The sequence below is a fragment of the Oryctolagus cuniculus genome, chromosome 7, assembly GCF_964237555.1.
Source record: "Oryctolagus cuniculus chromosome 7, mOryCun1.1, whole genome shotgun sequence".
Lineage (NCBI taxonomy): Eukaryota > Metazoa > Chordata > Mammalia > Lagomorpha > Leporidae > Oryctolagus > Oryctolagus cuniculus.
This window is the reverse complement of record NC_091438.1, coordinates 118,059,640-118,082,979: the sequence shown is the minus strand read 5'-3', so window position 1 is coordinate 118,082,979 and position 23,340 is coordinate 118,059,640. Positions and strand designations below refer to the sequence as shown.

General features: G+C 41.1%; 1 protein-coding gene across 3 annotated transcripts in view; it reads right to left on the bottom strand.

Moving 5' to 3' along the window:
- USP24 (ubiquitin specific peptidase 24) overlaps positions 1-23,340 on the bottom strand; it is a 152,297-nt gene that overhangs the window by 64,576 nt on the left and 64,381 nt on the right. For 2 of the 3 annotated variants that reach the window (XM_051856428.2, XM_051856429.2), the window contains exons 13-29: positions 22,858-22,965; positions 21,916-22,011; positions 21,662-21,823; positions 21,414-21,461; positions 19,530-19,589; positions 15,904-16,011; positions 14,759-14,908; positions 13,940-14,071; positions 13,029-13,140; positions 10,859-10,935; positions 8,989-9,129; positions 8,781-8,834; positions 7,622-7,737; positions 3,981-4,047; positions 3,742-3,852; positions 2,982-3,080; positions 2,714-2,887 (exon numbers count right to left, since the gene is read on the bottom strand). In XM_051856428.2, coding sequence (XP_051712388.2) covers positions 2,714-2,887; positions 2,982-3,080; positions 3,742-3,852; positions 3,981-4,047; positions 7,622-7,737; positions 8,781-8,834; positions 8,989-9,129; positions 10,859-10,935; positions 13,029-13,140; positions 13,940-14,071; positions 14,759-14,908; positions 15,904-16,011; positions 19,530-19,589; positions 21,414-21,461; positions 21,662-21,823; positions 21,916-22,011; positions 22,858-22,965 — 1,815 coding nt within the window. The remainder of the gene's footprint in view (positions 1-2,713; positions 2,888-2,981; positions 3,081-3,741; positions 3,853-3,980; positions 4,048-7,621; positions 7,738-8,780; positions 8,835-8,988; positions 9,130-10,858; positions 10,936-13,028; positions 13,141-13,939; positions 14,072-14,758; positions 14,909-15,903; positions 16,012-19,529; positions 19,590-21,413; positions 21,462-21,661; positions 21,824-21,915; positions 22,012-22,857; positions 22,966-23,340) is intronic. The other variant, XM_051856430.2, reaches the window with a different exon arrangement.

Sequence of the window (23,340 nt, the reverse complement as noted above, 5' to 3'; positions counted from 1 at the left end):
GAAAGACACAGTCACACAAACATCTTATATTTGGGATTAAATTAAAGGAATACATTTAATAAACATTTAAAAAAGCCCTATATGGCTTTTCAAATCTTTACTTTCTATTACTTGCTCTCTAGACTGCAAAAGCCAAAGAGCAAAAAGTATTCTTTTTTTTGATTTCTCTAAAACACAGTGATGGAGAGATGGAGAGCCAGTGAGGAAGAGAGGAAGAGAGAGAGAGAGAGAGAAAGGGAGTATCTTTCATCCCCTACTTCACTCCTGTAATGGCCACAACAGCCAGGGTCTGGGCCAGGCTGAAACAGGGAGCCAGGAACCCCATGTGGATCTCCCCTGTGGGTGGCAGGACCCTAAGGATCTGGGCCATCGTTTGCTGCTTCCCAGGATGCATAAGCATGAAGCTGGATCAGAAGTGCAGAGTATCAGGTACTCAAACCAGCACTTCGAGATGGGATGGCAGCATCGCAAGCAGCAGCTTAACGTGCTGTACCACAACAGCAGCCTGGCACAACAGGCTTGCTCAGCTTTGCGCTCTGGAGCCCAGCTCAGCCCCCACACAGAAAAGGTACAAAACAAACAGAGAGAATGTATCACACGGTAGGCACTGCTTTAGCAGTGAACAAAACTGACAAACGCCAGCTCTCCTGGCATTTACGTTTCAGAGGGAGATAAATCAACAAGACAAAAAAAAAAAAAAAAAAAAAAAAAAAGACTGTCAAAAAGGCTCACAGAAGAGCAGGTGCACAGGCCCTAAGGTGCTGAGGACCAGAAGGAGGCCAGTGTAGCTACAGTGCTATGAGTGGGAAGAGGGTCAGAGGGTTCTGCGAGCAGAGGTAGGACATGAAGTCCTGGTTAAGACTGTGGCTCTTACTCTGAGTGATATGGGACCCAGTGGAAGAAGCTGAGGAGTGCCCACAGGGTGCCCTGTAAAGCAAGCACAGAACTGGTCTAAGGGCAGAAGCTGTGAGACACATGAAGGCACTACCGTGCCTCCTTCCAGGCGAGGAAGAAAGTGGCCCAGACTGGTAAAGCCATGCAAGCAGCCAGGTTCAGGATGCATTTTAAAGGCAGTCAAGGATTTGCAGACTGGCATGTGTGTGAGGGAAAGAAGAGAAGCCAGGGTCTGGGGACGGGCAATTTAGAACTGTGGAGATGCTACTATCTGAGGGAGAGCAAGACTATGGGCTGAAGCGGTTTGGGGCGGGAGTGACATGGTAAGACAGGATATCAGAGCTCAACTCTGGATATAACAGGATTGGGGTACCCAGCAGAAGATGTTGAGTAGGGAGATAGACTTGTTTACCTGGACTTCAGAAGAAAGACAAAATTGGGCATTATCAACATATATTCCACATGTAAAGCTCTGAGACTGCATATGCTCATTAAGGGAATGAATGTAGATGGAAGACAGGTTCAAGGACTGGGCCAGAGAACTGCTCTGTATGGAGAGCAGGGAGTCGAAGAACAAGCAAGGGACAGGCAGAAGGTCAGGGGAAAGACAGGCGAGGCTGGAAAGCCAAACGAAGAATATTTCAAAGGAGGAGGGACTGGAGCGGTGTTGTAGCATGGTCCATGAAGCCGCTGCTTACAACACCAGCATTCCAGATTGGAGTTCCAGTTCAAGTCCTGGCTGCTCTTTGTTTCAATCCAACTCCATGCTAGCGCACCTGGGAAAGCAGTGGATGATGGCCTAAGTACTTGGGCATCTGCCACAGATGTGGGAGAGCTGAATGGAGCCCAGGTTCCTGGCATTGGCCTGTCCAAGCCCGGCTGTTATGGCCATCTGAGAAGTTGAACCAGCAGCTGAAACATCTCTGTCATTTTGACTTAAAATAAATAAAATATATTTTTTTTTAAAAAAAGGAAAATGAGTATGGAGAGTTAAGAGTGCCAGAACAAGCTGAGAAGAGTCGACTCTTTCCGAGAGAAGTCAAGTAGGACAATTCTTTCATGGAGCTCTGATTTGGGAAGGAGAGCGTGGCACAGTAACTGAAGGTACAACCAGGAAGTACTTTTTAAAGACGGCAGAGATAATGTAACATGTTTGAATGCTAAAGGAAATGACTGATTCAATGAAGAGTTGTATGAGGGACAGTGAACAGCCAGGCAAAATTAGTGATTTGGAAGGTTCTGTGGTTCTAAAGGTGGAGAAATCCATCGCCCCTCCCCGCACTCCCACCACCAGTGGATCCTGGCATTCTCCAATTACACAGTTCTGAAGACCTAGATCCTATCTGAGACCCAAGGACATTATCATCTATATTTACATGGGCTGCCAGCAAAAATATATTGTCAACTCCTTTTATTTGCATTGAAATGTATCACTTGGGGTCACCACTGTGGCATAGCGGGTTAAGCTGCTGCCTGCAGTGGCAGCATCCCATATGAGCGCTGCCGGTTCGAGTCCTGGATGCTCCACTTCCGATCCAGCTCTCTGCTATGGCCTGGGAAAGCAGTACAAGGTGGCCCAAGTCCTCGGGTCCCTCCATCTGCATGGGAGACCTGGAAGAAGCTCCTGGCTCCTGGCTTTGGATTGGTGTAGCTCTGGCCATTGTGGCCAATTGGGGAGTGAACCAGCAGATGGAAGACCTCTCTCTCTTTCTGCCTCTCCTTCTCTCTGTGTGTAACTCCGACTTCCAAACAAATAAATAAATCTTAAAAAAAAAAAAAAAAAAAAAAAGAGAGAGAAATGTATCACTCAGTACAGTACCTGCTCCATGGCGTATGATGAACTGAAAACGCCACTGCTGCTGCTGCTGGAGCTGGAGGAGGAATCTGCTGAGCTCCCGGAGGGCGTGCCGCTGCCCGAGGTCTTCACCGTCAGGACCTGCTCATCAGAAAAGCCCAGCTGGTGGAGCAACTTCTGGTCTTTATTCACCGTCAGCTGCAAAAAGTGGTTTCTTAATTATCGAGAGGGAAAGGAAGAAGAAAGTACCTGCGTCAGGCTGAAGTGCTAAAAGCTGTGGATCTGAACCTACCAGGCTATCATTTGTAAATATCTGTATATTATCCACAGGAGAGCACAACTGCTTGGCAATCTTCCACCGGACACTCCCTATGGTTTCGTTACTGTGAGCCTGTAAAGCAGAGTTACACACAGTAGTGGGAGAATTCATTCATGCATTCATTTAAACAACTGCTAGCGAGCATTTACTGATCCACCGAGCGTACTGATGTAGAAGTTGGAAACTCAGCAGAGAACCAGATACGAATCCCTAATCTTGAGAGGCTTGCCTTTGGCTGTAATTAAGAACCGTGATAATGCATGGAACAAAATCTCAATTCCTTTCTCCACAGCAGTACCATCCCCTCCTTCCCTTTCTCACAGGCATTCCTCACACCAGCCACCAGCTTGTGCGCAGCCCTGCTGCTTCCTTAGCTTGGAATGTCCTTCTAAGCAAACATCATTTACTCTGTCACTTGTATTCAAGTCTTTGCTTACATGTCACCACCTCAGACAGATTCTCCCTATCCATCTTCATCCACAATATTCTGGGCACACCCATCACCCTCTACCAACTTATCCTGTCTTATTCTTAGTTGTCTTTTATAGCACTTAACCATCAGCAGACCCTGTATTGCACCCTTGCACTTTTCACACATCTGCTTGCAGTCCCATCAATTCCTTTCATTTCAGGCCTTTATCATTGTGTTACCAAACAGTGATCTCAGTCAACACTGTTCTTATGCAAACAACAAGAGAAAATAAGACAGCTGTAGAGCTTAATGTACACCTACCTCTACAGTGAAGGTATCTTTGGTAGACTCATAGGTAACATTAAGAGTTAAAAGATGTCCATGAAACGAGGCACCATGAGGTAGAATAGTTCGTGGGACAGAGTAAAAGTCCTTGAAAAAGATGTGATAAAGTCAAATATGTCAGATGGGTAGTGCCAGTGTGAAACATGACAAAATCCATCCCCAGCATTTAGTCTGGTAACATGATGCACGAAGCGCCTGGACGAGGAGAGGCTTACCTCTATAGTGATCACATAGCGTTCTGCCAGAAGCAGCAATCTCTCAATTATTACAAGTTTAGTGGATCTATGGGTTAAAAAAATGTTTTTAAATGTATTTGAAACCAATTGTTGATATGAACTCTATTCTCTGTTTCACCAAGACCACTACTCCAGTCAGCACTCAGTGGCCAGAGGGTAAAATCTGCAAAGATCAAACTCTCCTTTCACACAGTGGAGAGGTGGCTCAACCACCTCACAGCTGTAGCACAGACGGAGTAAGGAAGGACAAGCCTGCCCTCACCCTGGTTCCTTCCCTTTCTTCTTTTTCCTTTTTATACAGCTATTCTTAAGGTCAACCCACCACAAATGAACAGCTGGTAAGTTTTGACTCATCACTAAAACGTTAAAAATGCTGTAAACAAAAAAGCTGACAAAGTTCTGAACTATCTAAAAATTAGAACACAAATACAAACCAGTAAGCGTACCACAATTCAAAGTTGCTGCTTGAAAATGAGATCTGAGGTCTCTTTTGATGGAAGACTTATGGAATCTTCCTTATCACTGGAAATAACAGGACCCAACACTCAGCAGCTTGTTATACAGCCACAGGTACATACTTTATTAAAGAGAGCTGCCCGTATTAACACTAAGAAACAAAAATCCAAGTGCCCTGAATCTAAAAATGTGTTACTCTACAAAGTCAAGGACTTTCAAATATGTATATTTCTAAAACTGAAAAGAAGTACTGTCATTTTCTAATCACGGGCTGGTTATGCTGATTCACAACACTGGAAATTTCACTGGAAAAACAATAGTTGAGTGGCCAGCCTGTGGCACAATGGGTTAAAAGCCTCTGCTTGTTAGGCAGGCATCCCATCTAAGATTGCTGCTTTGAGTCCCAGCTGCTCTGTTTCTGACCCCGTCCCGTGTGAACGTGCCTGGGAAGGCAGTGAAAGAGGCCCAAGTACTTGGGCCTCTGCTATCCACATGAGAGACCTAGATGGAGTTCTGGGCTCCTGGCTTCAGCCTGGCCCACCCCTAGCTGTTGTGGCCATTTGGGGAGTGAACCAGTGGGTGGAAGATTCTCTCTCTCTTTGTCATTTTGCCTTTCAAATAAATAAAATAAATTTTTAACAGAGTTCTAAATTAGTCCTTTTCCAGCCTATGCATAAGAACTTGAAATTCAAAAGAAAAAGCTTTAGGAAATACCTAAATGCTGTGAGTGAATTGTTTTAATTATACCACGATAATGAATAAAATCAGTACTACAAAAACACTGTACAAATGAGAAAATAACACCCCTTCCTCATGAGCTGGAACAATTATGGATACTGACAAGTTATTCTGAAACTAAGCAAAGGGTCAAGTTAAGCTGCCACCTGTCATGCTGGAATCTTATTATGGGAGTGCCAGTTTCAGTTTGTCTGCTTTTCTTCCTGTAAAATGTGCCTGCAAAGCAGAAGATGGCCTATGTACTTGGGCCCCTGCATCCCAGGTGGGAGACCAAGATGGAGCTTTTGGCTTTGGCCTAGCCCAGCCCTGGCTGTTGCAGCCATTTGAGAAGTAAACCAGTGGATGGAATATCTGTTTCTCCCTGTCACTCTGCCTTTAAAATAAGTAAATAAGTCTTCAAAAAAACAAACAAGCAAAGAATAATAATCAAAAAAAAAAAAAAACCTAGGGAAAAGAGTCAACTACAATGTTCTGGTTCAAATTCACTTTGAAATTATACATTTAAGGGGCCAGCACTATGGGGTAGCAGGTTAAGCCACCCGCAGTGCTGGCATCCCGTATGGGCGCTGTTCGAGTCCCAGCTGCTCCACTTCTGATCCAGGTCCTTGCTATCCAGATGAAGCTCCAGGCTTTGGCCTGGCCCAGCCTTGGCCATTGTGGCCATTTGGGGAGTAAACCAGCAGATGTAAATCTCTCTGTCTTTTCTTCTATGTAACTCTTTCAAATAAAAAAGTCTTAAAAAATATTCAGATGAAAGCTAAGGACTCTTAAAAAAAAGTTATACACTCTAATAATCTCTATTTAGAGTTTGTAATAAAAAGTTTTATAAAATTATATGGTTTCTCACTGTATTCACCCAAATATTAAATAATTTGGAATAAAAAAATCACATATTAAAGAAGGAAAACACAAAAAGCACACTCATCTAAAGAAGTAACAGCCAGGAGACCCCAGTCCAACAGCTTATAATGCACTTCTGTTCTGACTTTTCTGATAAACACACAGTTAAGGGACTGAGTCACAGAGATGGATTTATTTTACCAACACGTCATTAGGCATTCTTAATCTACAGTCTTAATGTAAGTCTATATGGAATATACTTCCAAGAATGTTGGGATAAGAAAGTCATGACAATATTCTTATCTCAAGTCGAACCTATAATCACTTCTGGCATTTAAAGATTAAATCTGCACAGGCTGAGTTTTATTGACTTCCTGTATGTTAATAAAGCACAGCTATACAGTACTCAACTCACCTAAAATAAAGTAAAGGGTAGAATTTTGGAGCAGCAGTTAGGATGCCACTTATGCAGAGTGCATGGATTTCATTCTTAGCTCTGCTCCTGCGGACTCCAAGAGGTAGCAGGTAATGGCTCAAGCAACTGGGTCCCTGCCTCTCACATGTGAGACCTGAACTGAATACTAGGTCCTTGACTTCATCCTGGCCCAGTCTTGGCTGTTGTGGGCATTGGGGAGTGAACCAGAGGACAGAAGATCTTTTTCTCTCTCTGTCCTTTAAATAAAATTAAAAGGGGGGGGGGGGATATGGACAAGGATACTGCCTTAACTCCCTTTTTAGAGGAGGCTTTGAAAAGAAAATATCCCCCACTGTGAATAAAGTAAATGGGACTGTAATCCCAGGAGAAGAGAAAGATTACATGATACCCCAGCAAGACTTCCTGGGCATCAGAAACTAGGGACTGCTTCCCTGCAGTGACTGGCTCATCAAATTCCACCAAGCCCTGTAGTTACTGCAACCTAATGTCCTAACTATGAAAGAACCTCAGCACTGCTAAACTCAGATTTCACTGGGAGCATGTGAAAATGCAAACAGCAACGTGAGTGAGATGGCAGTCCACAGTTTTAACACAAACATTTGGGCCTAATGCTCTCACCAAAATTATTTGGAAAAGTAAGTTTGGTAAATAATATTTTAACTGACTATATTATAATGCATAATTTGACCAGCCCTCCCCTTTTACTTCATTTTCTTTACCCTAGCAGTGCCTTGGATTTGACTATTCAAGGAGAAAAGTTCTAAAAAAGGAAACATTCAAAATTATTCTTCAGAGCACAAATATACTTTCATTCTATCCTAGAGAACTAGTTCCTCTGGCTACACAGAATAAAAGTCAAATGAATCAAATAAATGCAGTAACAAGAACCTGTCCATGAGGTAAGAGAGTAGGGAGGGCACACTTTCATGGTTCTGGTGAGGACCTACAGGACTTCAGAAGAGACCCAGACTTGGGGATACATACTGAGGAACGTACAATTTTCCATGATACGACTGCTCCTAAAGGTATTGATTTAAAAGGAGGAAATCATGAATCAAGAGATCTCCAAAGGGAAAAGATACCAATTATTTCCTCGAACTGATAGATATGCATATGTTGTATATTTGCTTTTGTTTCTGTAATCACTTACCTATATGGAGACTGAACGGACGTTGCTACAGTTGGCATGGCAGTTGCCGTAAGCATTTTTGTGGCTCTAGTCACAGCATGTGTTAGAGTGGGGCCGCCAAGTGCTGAGCTTGCTGCCTAGAAACAGAATAACCATCTCTATCAGGGTCTCTCCCCTGGACTCTGACATTTGGGCTGCGTAACTGCTGTGGAGAGCCTCCAGTGCCTTGCAGGATGTTTAGCAGGATCTGTGGCCTCGATCCACCAAGGCTGGTAGACGTTTCTAACTGTGAAGGTACCAGATGGGCCCTGGGAGGCAAATGAGCCCCAGCTGAGAACTACCACTCTACACATGTTAATACTTACATGGTGCCTCATACAGAGGTGCTTGAATATGTGCATGTTTTTAGGATGACATTTTTGGATGGAAGTCATGATTTGAGAAATACCACATAGATTCTAGCATATACTTATCACCATAAAGTTTATATACTGATATTTAGGGGCAGCAGCATTTTACGCTTTTGGAATATTCTTTATTAGATATAAAACCTAAACAAACACAGATTTCAAGTGAAGTGAATGTGACATGGCACTGGAGGCATGCTGGAGATGACATTACACAGCAGGCTGCCGAGGGACAGGACAGCCAATGCCACTTACTACTGAACATTTGGCCATGGCCTTTAATAGCAATTATGGTAAAAACTTGGAGAAGGGCAGGAAAAGCAGAAAATGCACGTACAAAATGGAAAGAAAAAGGAGTTCCACTACAAATATGGACTGTATAGACCTGTCCTCTGCAAACAGTTCCTATACCCTCAAGGGGCAGATGCGGTGGAGAAGGAGAGGAGAAGAGGGGGTGGGAGGAAGAAGGAAAGATTTCCTATAAGTTCTCTCTGTCTCTCTCTCACTGTCCACTCTGCCTGTCAAAAAAAAAAAAAAAAAAAAAAAAAAAAAAAAAAAAAAAAAAAAGATTTCCTATAAGGTGTCCTCTTAAAAAAACTGATTGAGGGCATCCTGGCATCTATTCCCTATGCCACAATGGGGTACACTGCAGAAAATTCAACAGAATTCAACCTCGGACATCAAAATTATATGTTATCTAAAAATGTAAACATTTAAAAGGAAAAATACAAAGCACTTATTCTAAAGATGGTTAAATAAAATTTGCTACTTACTTCTAATCTTGTATAGCAATCAGCAATAAATTTCTTATGTAAAGATACTGAATCCTGAAAGTCAGAGGTATATGCAAATTAAAATCAGTCCATGGCATTTACCTTTAATCATTATTTAGAACAAAACATTGGAGAATGGTACAGGTTCACAACTTAAAAAAAATGTATGCCTTTGATACAGAAGTGATGTCTTTACTTAGATACCCACCTTCTTCAACCTCGGATTGAGATTAATGTAACTATAGCTTATGATTAACTGAATGGCTTCATTAGCAATTTCTTCATCAGGTGATTCCATGGCTATCTTCCAAATGAAATCCATTCCTATCAATTCCAGTTTTTCTACATACTGTTCAAAAGAAATAAATTATATACAAATTACATAGGTCAGCAGGATCATAAAATTATAGACAACTATCCTCTATTATATCTGCAGTTCACACCTCTTCAGTTCAGTATCAGTAAAAGCTATAAAAACCCAGTTCTGGGGCCAGTGCTGTGGTGTACTGGGTAAAGCTGCCGCCTGCAGGGCTGGCATCCCACATGGGCATCGGTTTGAGTCCTGGCTGCTCCACTTCCAATCCAGCTCTCTGCTATGGCCTGGGAAAGCAGCAGAAGATGGCCCAGAAGATGGGCCCCTGCACCCACATGTGAAGACTGGGAAGAAGCCCCTGGCTTCAGATCAGCACAGCTCCAGCGAATGCGGCCAACTGGGGAGTGAACCAGCAGATGGAAGAACTCTCTCTCTCTCTCTGCCTCTCCTTTCCCTCTGTGTGACTCTGACTTTCAAATAAATAAATAAATCTTTAAAAAAAATAAAAACCTAGTAGTACATCAAAATACAATTGTACTGATACGGAACTGAAAGCACTGGGCAACCTTGGATAGGTGTAGGGAGTTTTTCTTGCTATCCCTAACCCCATGCTGGTCATCCATGCAGACTGGCTACTGAAACAGAAACAGCACAACAGTAGAGGAGCACCACCTTTGTAAGATTTTCTTGAAAAGGACATGGCATCAAGCTAGAAGTGGTGACTAAATCTTAGGGCTCAACCTGGTTTTCCCAAAGCTCAGTTAGAAGTGCAGGACTCAGGCTTACAAAATCTTATAAAAACTTATTATTCCAGGAAGTCAGGTCCTGAATGAAAGGACTTAGAAAAAGAGCTAGTAGTTTTTGTCTTTCTTTTTTAAGGGTGTAGGTAAATATACCCATAAGCTATCTGTATTTTATAGACTTATTATTTTACTGTCTATTCATAAATTTTTCTCCCCAAATATGTACCATTGTGACTGCAGAATTGTAGATTTTGTTACTTTTGCAGGTGCACACGAACTGCTGGATCTGAGGCCATCGAAGCTTACAGGAACTGCCCCTACATGGCAATCACCAAGCCACAGGAGGGCACTGGCTGCCCTCACATCAGCAAGAAATGGACAGAGATTTGAGAAGTGAGTTGAGTTCTGCAAGCAGTTGGTGGGACGTGGCAGTACAGGAAAGGAAGCCTCCACTTCAGTCTGAGAGAGCTGTTACTAGCACAGCAGTCAGCAGTCAGGGCATCGTGTTCTTTAAAAAATTCCATGCTTTCTCTCAATTATAACATGCTTTGCTAAATACTAAATAAGCTGTATGAGATTATTCAAATTATCTAGTTTTGAGAATAATGGTTTAAAGATGATTTGGTGTTTAAACTCATGCAGCCAGTTTAAACTCTAAAGTCCTAAGGGTACTAAGGGGAACAAAATTAATCCAATGATGGTGTTCAGAGGCAGAGCCTCTGGGAAGTGATTAAGGTTAAACCAGGTGATAGAGTGGAACCCCGATGGGTTTATAGAGTGGGTTTATAAAAAGAAAGAGAAACTGTAGATTGAAGAGACAGAGGCGTGCACTATTTGTCTCTTGTCAGGTGATGTCCTGTACCAGGTAGAATGCTCTCACTAGAGATGGAACCATTGGGGCCATCTGACAGTAAGACTATGAACCTCCAGAATTGTAAGCCTAAATAAGCCTTTTTTCTTTACAGAGTTAACCTGCCTCAGGTATTCTGTTACAGTAATGAGAAGCTAATGCATGTACTTACCAACTGAGCTCCTTGTCTTTTTAAACGATGATCACAGAGATTCACGTTTTCAAAAAAAGTCTTAAATAAGTTAAAACCTGAAATTATAGAATTCCACATAAATTCGTGCACTCAAAGTAACGCAGATAAGTAATGAAAAGATTCTGAGTGAATCAAGAACTAAAACCACAGAGTTCTTGGCAGTGGGTTTCTTGGATGCAAGTATAAAGGCATCAGCAACAAAAGAAAATATAACTTAATTAAAGAAAATTGAACTTAACCAAAATTTAAAACTTGAAAATATTTGTTTGTTTGTTTGTAAGAGAGAGAGGCAGGACTCTCACCCACTGGCTGACTCCTCAATGCTTACACTGGCCAGGACTGGGTGAAAAGCCAGGAGCTGGAAATTCCATCAGGGTCTCTGATGTGGGTGGCAGGATACCAGTCACTTGAGGCACCACCACTGCCTCCCAGGGTTGCACCAGCATGAATCTGCAGTCCGAAGCTGAAGCCAGAAGCGGGAGCTAGACAGTGAACCCAGGGACTCCAATAGGAGACATCAGTGTCCCAGCCAGTGTCTCAACCACTAGGCCAAATGCACACTTCCAAAATGTAAAACTTTGTGCTTCATAAAAATACTATCAAGAAAAAAAAGACAATCCATAGAATGAGAGAAAATACCTACAATTCATGTATCTCACAAGGAGCTGGTGTTCAGAATATAGAAAGGATGCTTACAATTCAGCAATAAAGAGATGAATAACCCAACTTAAAAATGGCCAAAAGATTCGAACAGAAATTTGTCCACAGAATACAAATGGTCAATAAGCACATATGAATAGATGTTCCATATCATTAGTTGTCAGAGAAATGCAATTAACTTCAGACCCACTAGAATGTCTAAACTTGAAAAAAGAAAAAGGTGGAAATAAGTATTGGCAAGAATGTGGAGAAACTGGAATCCTTATAGATTGCTGGTGAGATTACAACATGGTGCCACTGCTTTGCAAAAAACATCTGACAGTTCCTCACAGATGATTTATATCTCCCCAAGATGACAAGCCTATACATGAAAATTTATACAAAAACTTGTTCATGGATGTTTACAGCAGCATTTACAGTAAGGTGGTAAAAACCCAAATGTTCCTCAGTTGGTGAAGAGATAAACAACACATAAAAAACCCATACAGCATAATAACCATAAGCTGGAATGAAGAACTGATACATGGTACAACATGGGTGAACCTTGAAAACATGCTTTAGCACACAATGAAAGAGGCCAGATCTAAAAGATCAGATACTGTATGATTTCCCTTATACCAACTGTCCAGATTAAGCTCATCCACAAACGCAAAAAATAGACCAGAGCTAAGAGAAAACGACTGCTAAAGAGTAAAGGGTTACTTACTGGGGTGACAGAAATGTTTTGAGATTAGAAAATAGTGAAGATTGCACAACTCTGTGAATATGCTAAAAGCCAAAGATTGCACACTTTAAAAAAGTGAAATGCATGGCACGTGAATTACATCTCAATAAAAAATTCAATTAAAAGAAAGACCTAAAAGAATGATTTCTACATTGTGATACATTTTTACCTTACTGAATTCTTTTCTAAGACAGAATTTTAAAAAGGCAATTTGGCTCTTTTAGCTATCAGGCCATATAATTTAAAAATTAATTAAAAGAAACCATTATGTAAAAAGGAATTTACTGGGGCCAGTGCTGTGGTGCAGTAGGTTAAGCATCTGCCTACGGAGCTGGCATCCCATATGGACACCAATTCAAGTCCTGGCTGCTCCACTTCTGATCCAGCTCCTTGCTAATGGTTTGGAAAAGCAGTAAAAGATGGCCCAAGTGCTTGAGCCCCTGTACCCATGTGGAAGATCCAGAAGAAACTTTAGATTGGCCCAGCTTTGGCCACTGCAGCCATTTGCAGAGCAAACTTGCAGATGGGAGACCTCTCTCTCTCTCTCTCTCTCTCTGTCTCTCCCTTTCTGTCTGTTAATTCTGCCTCTCAAGTAAATAAATAAATTAAAAACAAAAAAAGGAATTTACCTCTGTTTGTCTATATATACCTAAATATGTACAAAGAAAATTCCAGAAGAGTAGTCCAAACTGTGTTGTTGCTTCTGAGCAGTAAGATTACAAGAAAAGGAAAGAACAAAATTTCTTAGGAAGCTGATTGTCATACCATTCATGGTGATTTCATATGACTCCAACTTCAGAATTTTCTCCTTGAAGAGCTGCTGCTGAACATCACTCTCAAGATCATGCTGCCCCTTGGTGAACCACTCAAAACACACCTGAGGATCAAGACAGCCATCAGCCCACAGCCAAAAGCCTCGGCAGGCAAATATGCATTCCAAACTGGTAGAGTAGTATATTAAATTATTTTTAATACTTCCAAAATTTACACTGCCAAAATACCACTCCAAACTGAAACACCTGGAACTCTGAAACTATAAGGGTCCTCTCCTAGATAATTAAAAATAGCCTCACGCTTTTCATTTAATTTTATGTTTGGGTTTTCCCATCAACACTGAGTAAGCCTTGCTCTGTGCCAGGCACTTGTCAAAAACTCAGTCCTTTCAACAATCGTACAGAGAAGCAAATACGGTTCTGTACAATGAGATGAGGAAATCAAGATCTACTGTTAACAGAATATCAAAGCAGTTCCGTTCCTGGTTTAATCTGTTTTTGGCTGCTTAAACATAGTTTAAAATACATCCAAGTACTGATTCTTTTTTTAGTGTTTCTAAAGTGCTACATCATGATAGTTGACTTAAAATTAGCCTTATAGAAAAGAATAAAACTAAAATATACACCTACACTTCTCTATCTGTACTCACTTGGTTGAATTTGGTACTTCATCTAGAATGTTATTAAAATGACCAAAGAATTTATATACTTGTTTATATAATGGGTTTACACTATATAAAATATTTTTTCAGCATTTACTGTTCCTAGCCTATTCCATCTATCCTTATATATAAACTGAAAAGCATTTAGAATTGAAGGTGTGAGATACATTAAAAAAAAAAAAGATAGAAAAAAAGGAAAATATTTAAATATTTCTGTCATTTATTCACAATACCATCCTACCTCTCTATCTAATTCACAGACATCCTGGCCGGTCACAAGACACTCCCAGATTTCCTTGGCACGATTCCAACCGAGATAAAGAGTAGCTTCTTGCAAGAAAAATGCCAGAAATTTTAGATGTGCCTCTAAATACTGCAAAAAGAAACAGTGCTCATTAGTTAACCCTAGAAATTCACACTTAAAAGCTTAACAGCAAAACAAAACAATTAAAACAAACCTTAACTTAGTGTAAAATAAAAGTGAAAAATCTGTAATAGATTCCATCCCAAGAATACTACGAATTCAGTTGACTTTAGATGTCAATGAAATATAATTTCAGCAGTCTCAAAGTAAAGCACCATAAACTCACAACTGGTAAGATTTTTTTCTAGTTTTTTTTAAAACAATACTTGAAATCAATCTGTTTGAAAAATGAAAACTATTATCCACAGAATTGACAACTATTATTTCAGATCAAAGACAAAGATGTTTTTCACTTCATCATATACTTTTTTTTTTTTTTTTTTTTTTGACAGGCAGAGTTAGACAGTGAGAGAGACAGAGAGAGAAAAAGGTCTTCCTTCCATTGGTTCACCCCCCAAATGCATCATATACAATTCTTAGGTGATTCACTGAAAGAGCAACTCACAAATGTCATTTTTTCCTGAACTTTAATTAGAAATGACTATAATCAAGACCCAAAGCTGTTCTCTCACCACAAAGCTGCTTCACACAACCTCTTTAGAACTCCACACAGCATGACGGATTACTTTTAAGGTCCAAGTATGAAAAGTCAAATGAATGCTCTAACTCATGAAACAAAAAGACAATGGCTGATACCTCCCGGTAAGTGTACCGGCCATCCACCAGCGTTGAGCCAGTTAAGCCCCCAGGCCCGGCCACAGCAGCTGCGAGTCGGTGACAAGCTAGCAAACTTCCCGTTACCAATTTCACTATTTCAAAATTTTTCTTCAAATCTTGAATAATGCTCTTGGAAAAAAGCAAGAAAAAGAAAAGTCATATGAGAATGTGTAATTATTTTGTTGGTTCAATACAAGCTTCTGTTTCAAGGCGTAATCCCAGGTGAACAACTATAAAGATTTCAGTACTGTTTCCTACACGCAGAGGTAAATAGAATCAATCTGGTAGGAAGATTTACTAGGGAACTAATACTCTTATTAACAAATTGTTTGCATCTAAGGGAGATTCCTTCTTTTAAAAAGGTCTTTATAACAAATTGTTCTTATATACCTTTCTTATCTTTCTTCCCAAGTCTATTACTCTGAGAAAGCTCTAGTTCCTTAAGTAAACTAATCTTTTTGCAATATAAAACACTCTCTTGAATCTTTTTTATTTTTTTGACAGGCAGAGTGGACAGTGAGAGAGAGAGAGACAGAGAGAAAGGTCTTCCTTTGCCGTCGGTTCACCCTCCAACAGCCGCTGCGGCCGGCACGCTGCGGCCGGCACACCGCGGTGATCCGAAGCCAGGAGCCAGGTGCTTCTCCTGGTCTCCCATGGGGTGCAGGGCCCATGCACTTGGGCCATCCTCCACTGCACTCCCGGGAAACAGCAGAGAGCTGGCCTGGAAGGGGGGCAACCGGGACAGAATCCGGTGCCCCGACCAGGACTAGAACCCGGTGTGCCGGCGCCACAGGCGGAGGATTAGCCTATTGAGCCACGGCGCCAGCCCACTCTCTTGAATCTTTTCAAACAAATCTCTAAAATATCATCCAAACTTTCAAAAATTGGCCTAATTATTTTAACAAATTTGGCTTAAGAATTTGGGTTAGGGATATAACAAAAAGTTCACAGAAATGACAACAGAATGTTCAAACTCAGGATTATGACATGATATAAATGAATTACACTAATAACCATAAAGATTAAAGACAGCAACTATAAACTCAGTAACTTCACCCATGTTTTGTTATTTAAAGAGGTTACACAAGTAACTGCATGAATTTATTAACCAGCTATTGTCTCACCTTGTCTTGCTTTTGATAGGTTTGTTTTATGAATGAGCGGGTGATTTCATGGAGTTGACGCAAAGCTGGTACCACCCATACAAACTGGGGATTATTAAGCTGAGATGACTAGAGTTAAAAAGAAGTTAAATTAATTATATTAAGAAATAAACGGCAGAATCATTTATTAGCTATAAGAAATTTTCAATTAGATTTTATTGTCCACATTCTATTATTTTCTTCATCATAATGCTCATTTATAGCTTATCTCCATGCATTCAAAATTCAGTCTTCAACTTCTTATTCTGCATGCAATTTCCTAAGGCCAAGAACTGCAAACAGGAGTGGATGTGAAGTGACAGTAAATGTACAGGGGTACATCAGCCAAAAAACAGACAACAGGGAATTAGCAACTTCAGAGGACAGATTAAGTAGCACAGGCTGCTAAGACATGTTGACACAATAAAATAAAGTCACGGCAAAAGCTTAACTTGGATCATACTGATCTGACTGGTAAGTAAAATGGAAGTAGAATATAGCTTTCCATATTCATAAGATTAAGATACCAATGATATGATCAAGATACTGACAGTAAATATTAAGATTATTTTCATGATATTTGTATTTCCTAGTCAAAACAATTTCATAAAAGGTTAACTCTATTTTTAATTCATTATTACAGACACTTTACACTTATACCATCCTTTACATTTTTCAAAACACTTTCAAACATATTATTTCTGAAAGTGGTACACGACAATCCAGATCTTCATGGTACAAATCTGAAAAGTCAGGTTCATGTAATACTCCTTCCTTAACAAGGAAACTGCTTTTTAATAATTAGCATCTTTTGAACTACGGAAGTTCATTATAAAATTTGGTAAGAATGCCAGATTAAGAAATATTAATTGGTCAATTACTAAATCTCTGACCAAAAAACTGAATAAAAGCTTAAGTCTTTAGCCTTTTTAAAGGCTGAGGTTTTTGTTTAAGGTTTTTGTTTGAAGTTTTTGTCTTAGTGAGTCTGCATAGGACAAAGATCCCTGTGGGGAGGAAAAAAAGACTTCTGATGTCTTTTACCATAAAATTTCTTACTACTGAATACGTAAGCTACTGCCAAAACAATACTGTTTCCTTGTCAATCAATCAGCAAATGCTGTATTTCCGGATTCCAAGATACAGGTTTTATGATTTTTTTAATGTTTCTGAAACTGACTCTTTTTACAATTATGTCAAAGAAACATATCAGCCACTAGGCAGAGGTTAAGTTTCGATACAGCTGTCCTTAGAAAAGCATGTAAAGACTTAGCCTTCTACAAAGGGGATCTGCTCATCTACCTGTCATGTTAGTTATTACACCAAACAGAGATTTTTTTCAACTTAAATTTGGATCACTAATTTGTTAAATATTATCCAAAAGATCATACTTAATGCAGTAATCACTAGCCTATCATGTCCATCAAAGCAATTAAAAGTGAAGTTGTCAATGGTTTCAGACTAGGGCATTTTTAAGTCAGGAGAAGCCGTGTGAGACTCATGCCCTGTGAAGGGCTGCATCACTCAGCAATTAAGGTCTCTCTGCACTAGGCTGCACCTCAACTATAGTTACTCTACTTGGTTAAGGAAAGAGTAGCCTCAGTTTTACACAAAACCCCATAGTCTGCAACATGTCTCAAAATTATACAGGCCACCGTGAACATTAGCGAGAGGCCCTAAGCACTGCCACGGATCATGAAGAACAGGGTGCCACAGGGAAGCTGCATCTAACTCAGCCGAAAGGGGGTGCACACTCCACCTCTTGACTGTGAATCTAAACACAGGGTTGGTAAAGTAAATGTACAGTGTTCTCTGCAAACCTGTTAAATCTGTGATGCAGGGTGCAATCATGGCATCTGAGAATCACAGAAATAAGGTATATACCAAAGGTCAACTACGTGTGAGACTACACAGAATATTTCTGGCAAAATATAAAAGTTTCAAAATGACAATGATTAAAACTGGTATCTTCCAAAAGGATTACAAAGACTTAGGATATTAATATGAACCCTTTAGCAATAAGCAGATATATTAAAAACCATCCTTATGACCAATTAAGTCAAGTATGGTTAGAGTGTTTTATTTAACACTAAAATTGTCCTTTGAAGGTAACTCACTATACAATAGAATTAAAAGCATATAAAATTGGAATTTAAGGATTATTTCTGATATAGTCTTTCTAATGCTTAGCAAACAGGTTAAGATACTATTTATCCTATTTTACTTATTACATTAAGTTGCCAAGTTAAAAGAGAATTTTAAATTAAATTTTCCAATCACAAAAAGGGCAAAGACTGATGAACAATTAAAAGGAACATACTTGATGATGTCATGGAGTTGAGGTTTCCTAAGCAGGGTTAACAAGATGCCCAATCATTCTGTTGTTAGATGAAACCCTGGAGGTCCACGGCTTAGCTAGCAAACCTCTACTCATTTCTCCTTACTCATCTGCTACTAAGTGACTTCGTAAGTCTCTTGGTGTCCCTGGTGACAAGGAACTCGCCGCCTTGGGGGCAGTGCATCCTGTTTTCAGACTGTTCTGGAAAGTTCACTGCTTTCTCATACTGAAATATGTCTCTGCATAACTTCTTAGGAGAGGTAAAAAACGGACTCAAACTTCGGTATAACAGTTCCTAAGTATCTGAAGAAAGCTTTCACATTCTTAATTTTTGAGTTTTCTCAAGCTGAACATCTCTATTTCCTCATCTGCCTTGTTTTTCAAGAACCAAAGCAAAAAAATGTTGTGTGTAGGAAATAATTTTAAAGTGTTCCTCCTAGTGCTAACCACATCACTGTAAGACATTCATGCTGAAGAGATCTTGCTACTTTTTACTTTCTGTTACACATTTTGGCAGGTACAACTGTATATATGGGTCAAACTCCCCTAATCTGAAAATCCAATATCTGAAATGTTCCAAAATATGAAACTTCTTGACTGTCAACATGATGCTCAAAAGGTTTCAGATTTTAGAGTACTTTGCATTTCAGATTTTTGGACTGGGGTGCTCAGCCAGAAAAATCGATGTATATATTCCAAAATCCAAAAATCTCCAAAATCTAAAACACTTCTGGTTCCAAGCATTTCAAACAAGGGATATTCCACATATATGAGGCTTTTAGTGTTCAACAGGGCGAAGGGCAGGAAGTAAGAGGAAGGGAGGCAACATTTACTGAAAGCCTGCCAAGCACTATGCTAGGAGGCCTGAAAACAATACTTTAAGGCCTGTGCAAACACACTATTAATTGAGTAGCAGTGATTTTTATTTTTTTATTTTTTTGGTTTGGTTTGGTTTGGTTTAGTATTTTTCTGGGGGGGGGCAGAGTGAGGACATTTAAACTTTTTAACTGAGGGGAAAAACCGTGAAATACGAGGGAAAGGGCTGGGGTGGACAGCAGGAGATATAAAGGAAGCAAAGGAAACAGGACCCAAGGGAACTAAGGGTACCCTGGCAAATCTACAGAAATAAAGGTAAGAAATCAAGTCAGAGTCTCTGAACACAACAGTGGAGCTTGGGAACTGTAAGAGTGTCAAAGCAGGGGAGGGAGGTCAGCTGGGGGAAGAGAGGCAGCTGAGGGTGGGAGGGGAGTAAGAGTGGGTGATCTTGTCTTACCCTTTGCTTAGTTTCTGTGTAGCCTGGCAGGGAGACATAATCCCCAGTCAGCCCACCTTGCTGCCTGGCAGGAAAGGGCATAGCATAGAAAAACACCTTTAGTGGCAGTGAGTAAGTCGGCCCTGCCTGGAGCCACGTCCAGGGGGCTTTCATCTTCCCACTGCCCCCCTTCAGCAACGTGTACTTCCAGAGAGTATCCAAAGCACTCCGTAAGCTGACAGTGCCGCGTAACAGAGCAAGGCATCGTGTAGAGTGAAATAATGGTACACCAGAATTTCCTTACTGGGAGCAGTGGGGAAGAATATTCCTTTCAAGTCTCACCAAATGACTCCAAAGGTTCTCCTGTTACTTTCTGAGTTGTGTTATAAAACAACAGATGTGAATGAAGTGACTACGAAGAGAAGCAACAGAGACGCAGTGACGAAACTGACTATAAGGAAGAACAATGGTCAGGAGGAAACTTCTGCTTTCAGAAGCCAGTTTGACTTTTCTCTTTCGCTTTGACCTTTTCAATCTAAATGGCAATGTATGTGTTGCTGTGAAGAAAAGACCATTCTCCTAGAGATACCCTTTTCTTCTTTCTTTACCACTGAAGGAGCGAAACTTCGCTGATAACTTAGGGTGAATTTCACTCATAAGGACAGAGGTTGCCACTTAACTGAGTCACTGAGCTGAGAAAACTGGAAAAATTCGAATTGCATCCAGGTAGGAAGACAGCAGTCCTGGTGAACTGAGGGACAAGTTCCTCATAGCCTGGGCATTACCAGCTCCAGTCTGTGAATGCCTTTTACAAGCCCGAAAACTAGAGCGTTTGCAGCAAATTCCCTTCACCAAACTCCAGCGTCAGAAACAAGAAAGGCAGAGTTCTTCAATGCCCCCAACTGGACCTCACAGCCAAACACAACTTAAGAGAACAAAAGCCCACTGAGCCACCAAAGCCTCTTAATTGAGCCAGGGTCTCTGAATTTACAAATGAAAATCACTTCACAGTATTCAAGATCCTTTAAAGAAATACCTACCAATTAAAGCCAAGGAATATGTTTTGCCAATCAAATTACTAAGCCACTACTAAGTTTTCACGGAAAACTTTTCTGTGTCAATAGTAAAATGAAGTCCCTCCCACACTAGACTATACATTTGGTCTGCGCTACCCTGCAGGCCCCCATGGCAATGGCTGCTGCAGCCACGGCAGCCCGTTCCACTGGGCTGCGCATTGCGATCCTCCCCAAAGGCCTGCAGCAACAGCAGAGCTACAGTCATGCCTGCTGAATCTGCCAGCACCACCCCGAGGAGCTCCCGAGTCCACAGGAACCCTGAAGGCCAAGGCTTCTACAGAGCCAGGCCCTCCCAGTCCCGCCTCCTCAGGTCACAGCCCAGACGCCAGCACTGACACTGACTTAGTGATAGTCTGCCCAAGGAACCATGTTAGGCACTCATCTGAACCGAGCCCCTGAAAAACTACCAAGCACCAACACCGAATCTCCTTCTCCCCTCCTTCTCTCTCGCCCTATGGATGTTCCTCCATTTCTCCCCAGCACAGAACAATGGCATGATAATTATTTAGAATCCACTGAACTTACTCAAGCTGTGTATACTTTAAGTTTGATTCCTAAAAAGAAAAACTAAGTTGAAAATGTAGGGAAATTACATAATGAGGATCCATTTTGAATGTGACCCTGGATTTTTTTCCTTTTCAGAGTCAGTAACTATCCAAGCTTTAAATAATATGTATTGTTGTGAATATTTACACACCAAGTTGGTACATGAACACCACTTTAAGGAACACTGAAACACACGCTACTATTTTAGAACTGTGATACAGTTTACTAAAAAGAATTACTGAATGGGTATACCTTTTAGTTGGTTCCATCTGCAAATTCTTACCTTGAATCCATCCTTCTTGTTTTTTTCCAAACCTGACCATTCTCCAGGCTGAAAATTCATTGTGAGAGAAACGTAAGTGGCATGGTAACAGCAACACCTACACTTCACCCATCTTAGACTCTACGGTCACAGCTCCCAGTTGGGACACCTTAGTGTAACTTACTTTAAAGGTGGGAAAATTGCTTGGTTCTAATCACTAGGAAATACTATTTCTCTGACAACAAAATCAGACCAAAGATAAAACCAACCCGTTTAATATCTTCTATGCACTTAATGATGTAGCTCCGCTTGATTGCTTCTTTCACTGCGTATGCATCGCTCAGGATTGTCAGGTGCTCCTCCAGGGCTTGCTGAATAAGGCTACTGGGCAGGGTGGGAAGATGAGCCAGTTCCCAGAGCACATCTAACACCTACAATAATACCACATGTGATGAGCCAGCCTAAATGCAAATTAAACCGCTTTAAACATCTGTAGCTAGAAAAATCCATTTGATGCTCCTGCCTTTCCAGAAGTGGTCTCAAAGCGAGCTTCCCGGCCTATTCGTCCAATCAGGCTCAACAGCTTCTGCCTTACCCTGTCGCTCTCTGTCTCCCAGCTCTGCAGGACGGAAAAGACAGGACACAGGAATTGCTTCACAATCAAATTGGCAAAATAAGCACAAACTTTCAACTCGAGCTACAAAATCTTGATCAAGATAACTACATTTAAATAATGCTACTTCAGAGGTGGGGATTTCAAGAGATCTTCGTCTAGGGAAATTTTAAAACAGGCAAGTTTGGGGGCCAGCGCTGTGGTGTAGTGGGTAAAGCCACTGCCTGCAGTGCCGGTATCCCATATGGGCACTTCCAATCCAGCCTCTGCTATGGCCTGGGAAAGTAGCAGAAGACGGCCCAAGTGCTTGGGCCCCTGCACCCATGAGGGAAGCCTGGAAGAAGCTGCCAGCTCCAGCTGTTGCAGCCATTTAGGGGATAAACCAGCAGATGGAAGACCTCTCTCTCCCTCTCCCTTTCTCTCTGCCTCTGCCTCTCCATAACTCTGCCTTTTTTTTTTTTGGACAGAGTGGACAGTGAGAGAGAGAGACAGAGAGAAAGGTCTTCCTTGTGCCGTTGGTTCACCCTCCAATGGCCGCCGCGGCCGGTGCACCGCGCTGATCCAATGGCAGGAGCCAGGTACTTCTCCTGGTCTCCCATGGGGTGCAGGGCCCAAGCACCTGGGCCATCCTCCACTGCACTCCCTGGCCACAGCAGAGAGCTGGCCTGGCCTGGAAGAGGGGCAACCGGGACAGAATCTGGTGCCCCGACCGGGACTAGAACCTGGTGTGCCAGCGCCGCAAGGCAGAGGATTAGCCTAGTGAGCCGCAGCGCCGGCCTAACTCTGCCTTTCAAATAAGTAATAAATAAATCTTCAAAAAAAAAAAAAAAGTAAACAAAGTTGAATGCATACCTTTTGAATAAGAACAAATAAATGATTAAGCTGATCGGAATTAAACTTCACAGCTGCCGCAGCAATGATTGTATGAATGTTCTCAATTACGGTAGACGATTGTCCAGACTACAAAAGCAGACAGGGGAAAAAGGTTAAGTCTTGGGACTTAGCAAAACTAAGTCTTCTCCCTGTCAATTTATAGAAGCAAAAGCAAAGATATAACAAAGATAAATCGACTCCAGTCTAATCAGCATTACTTGTACGGTAACACTGGCAAGACTACCTGGAGCCATCATTAACGGTTATCGGCGGACTTTATTTAAACTCTTGCTGGCATTAAATCTTTAAAAGGGCATTGTGAAAAAAAAAAAATGAAAATCAAGCTCTTAATCTGATGTATTCACTTCAAGAAGAGAACAAAATATTTTCAACTTGCTAAAAAATTCAGACCGACTGAAATCTTATAAATGAACTCAAAGGCCTCAGAGTATTACCTGCCTC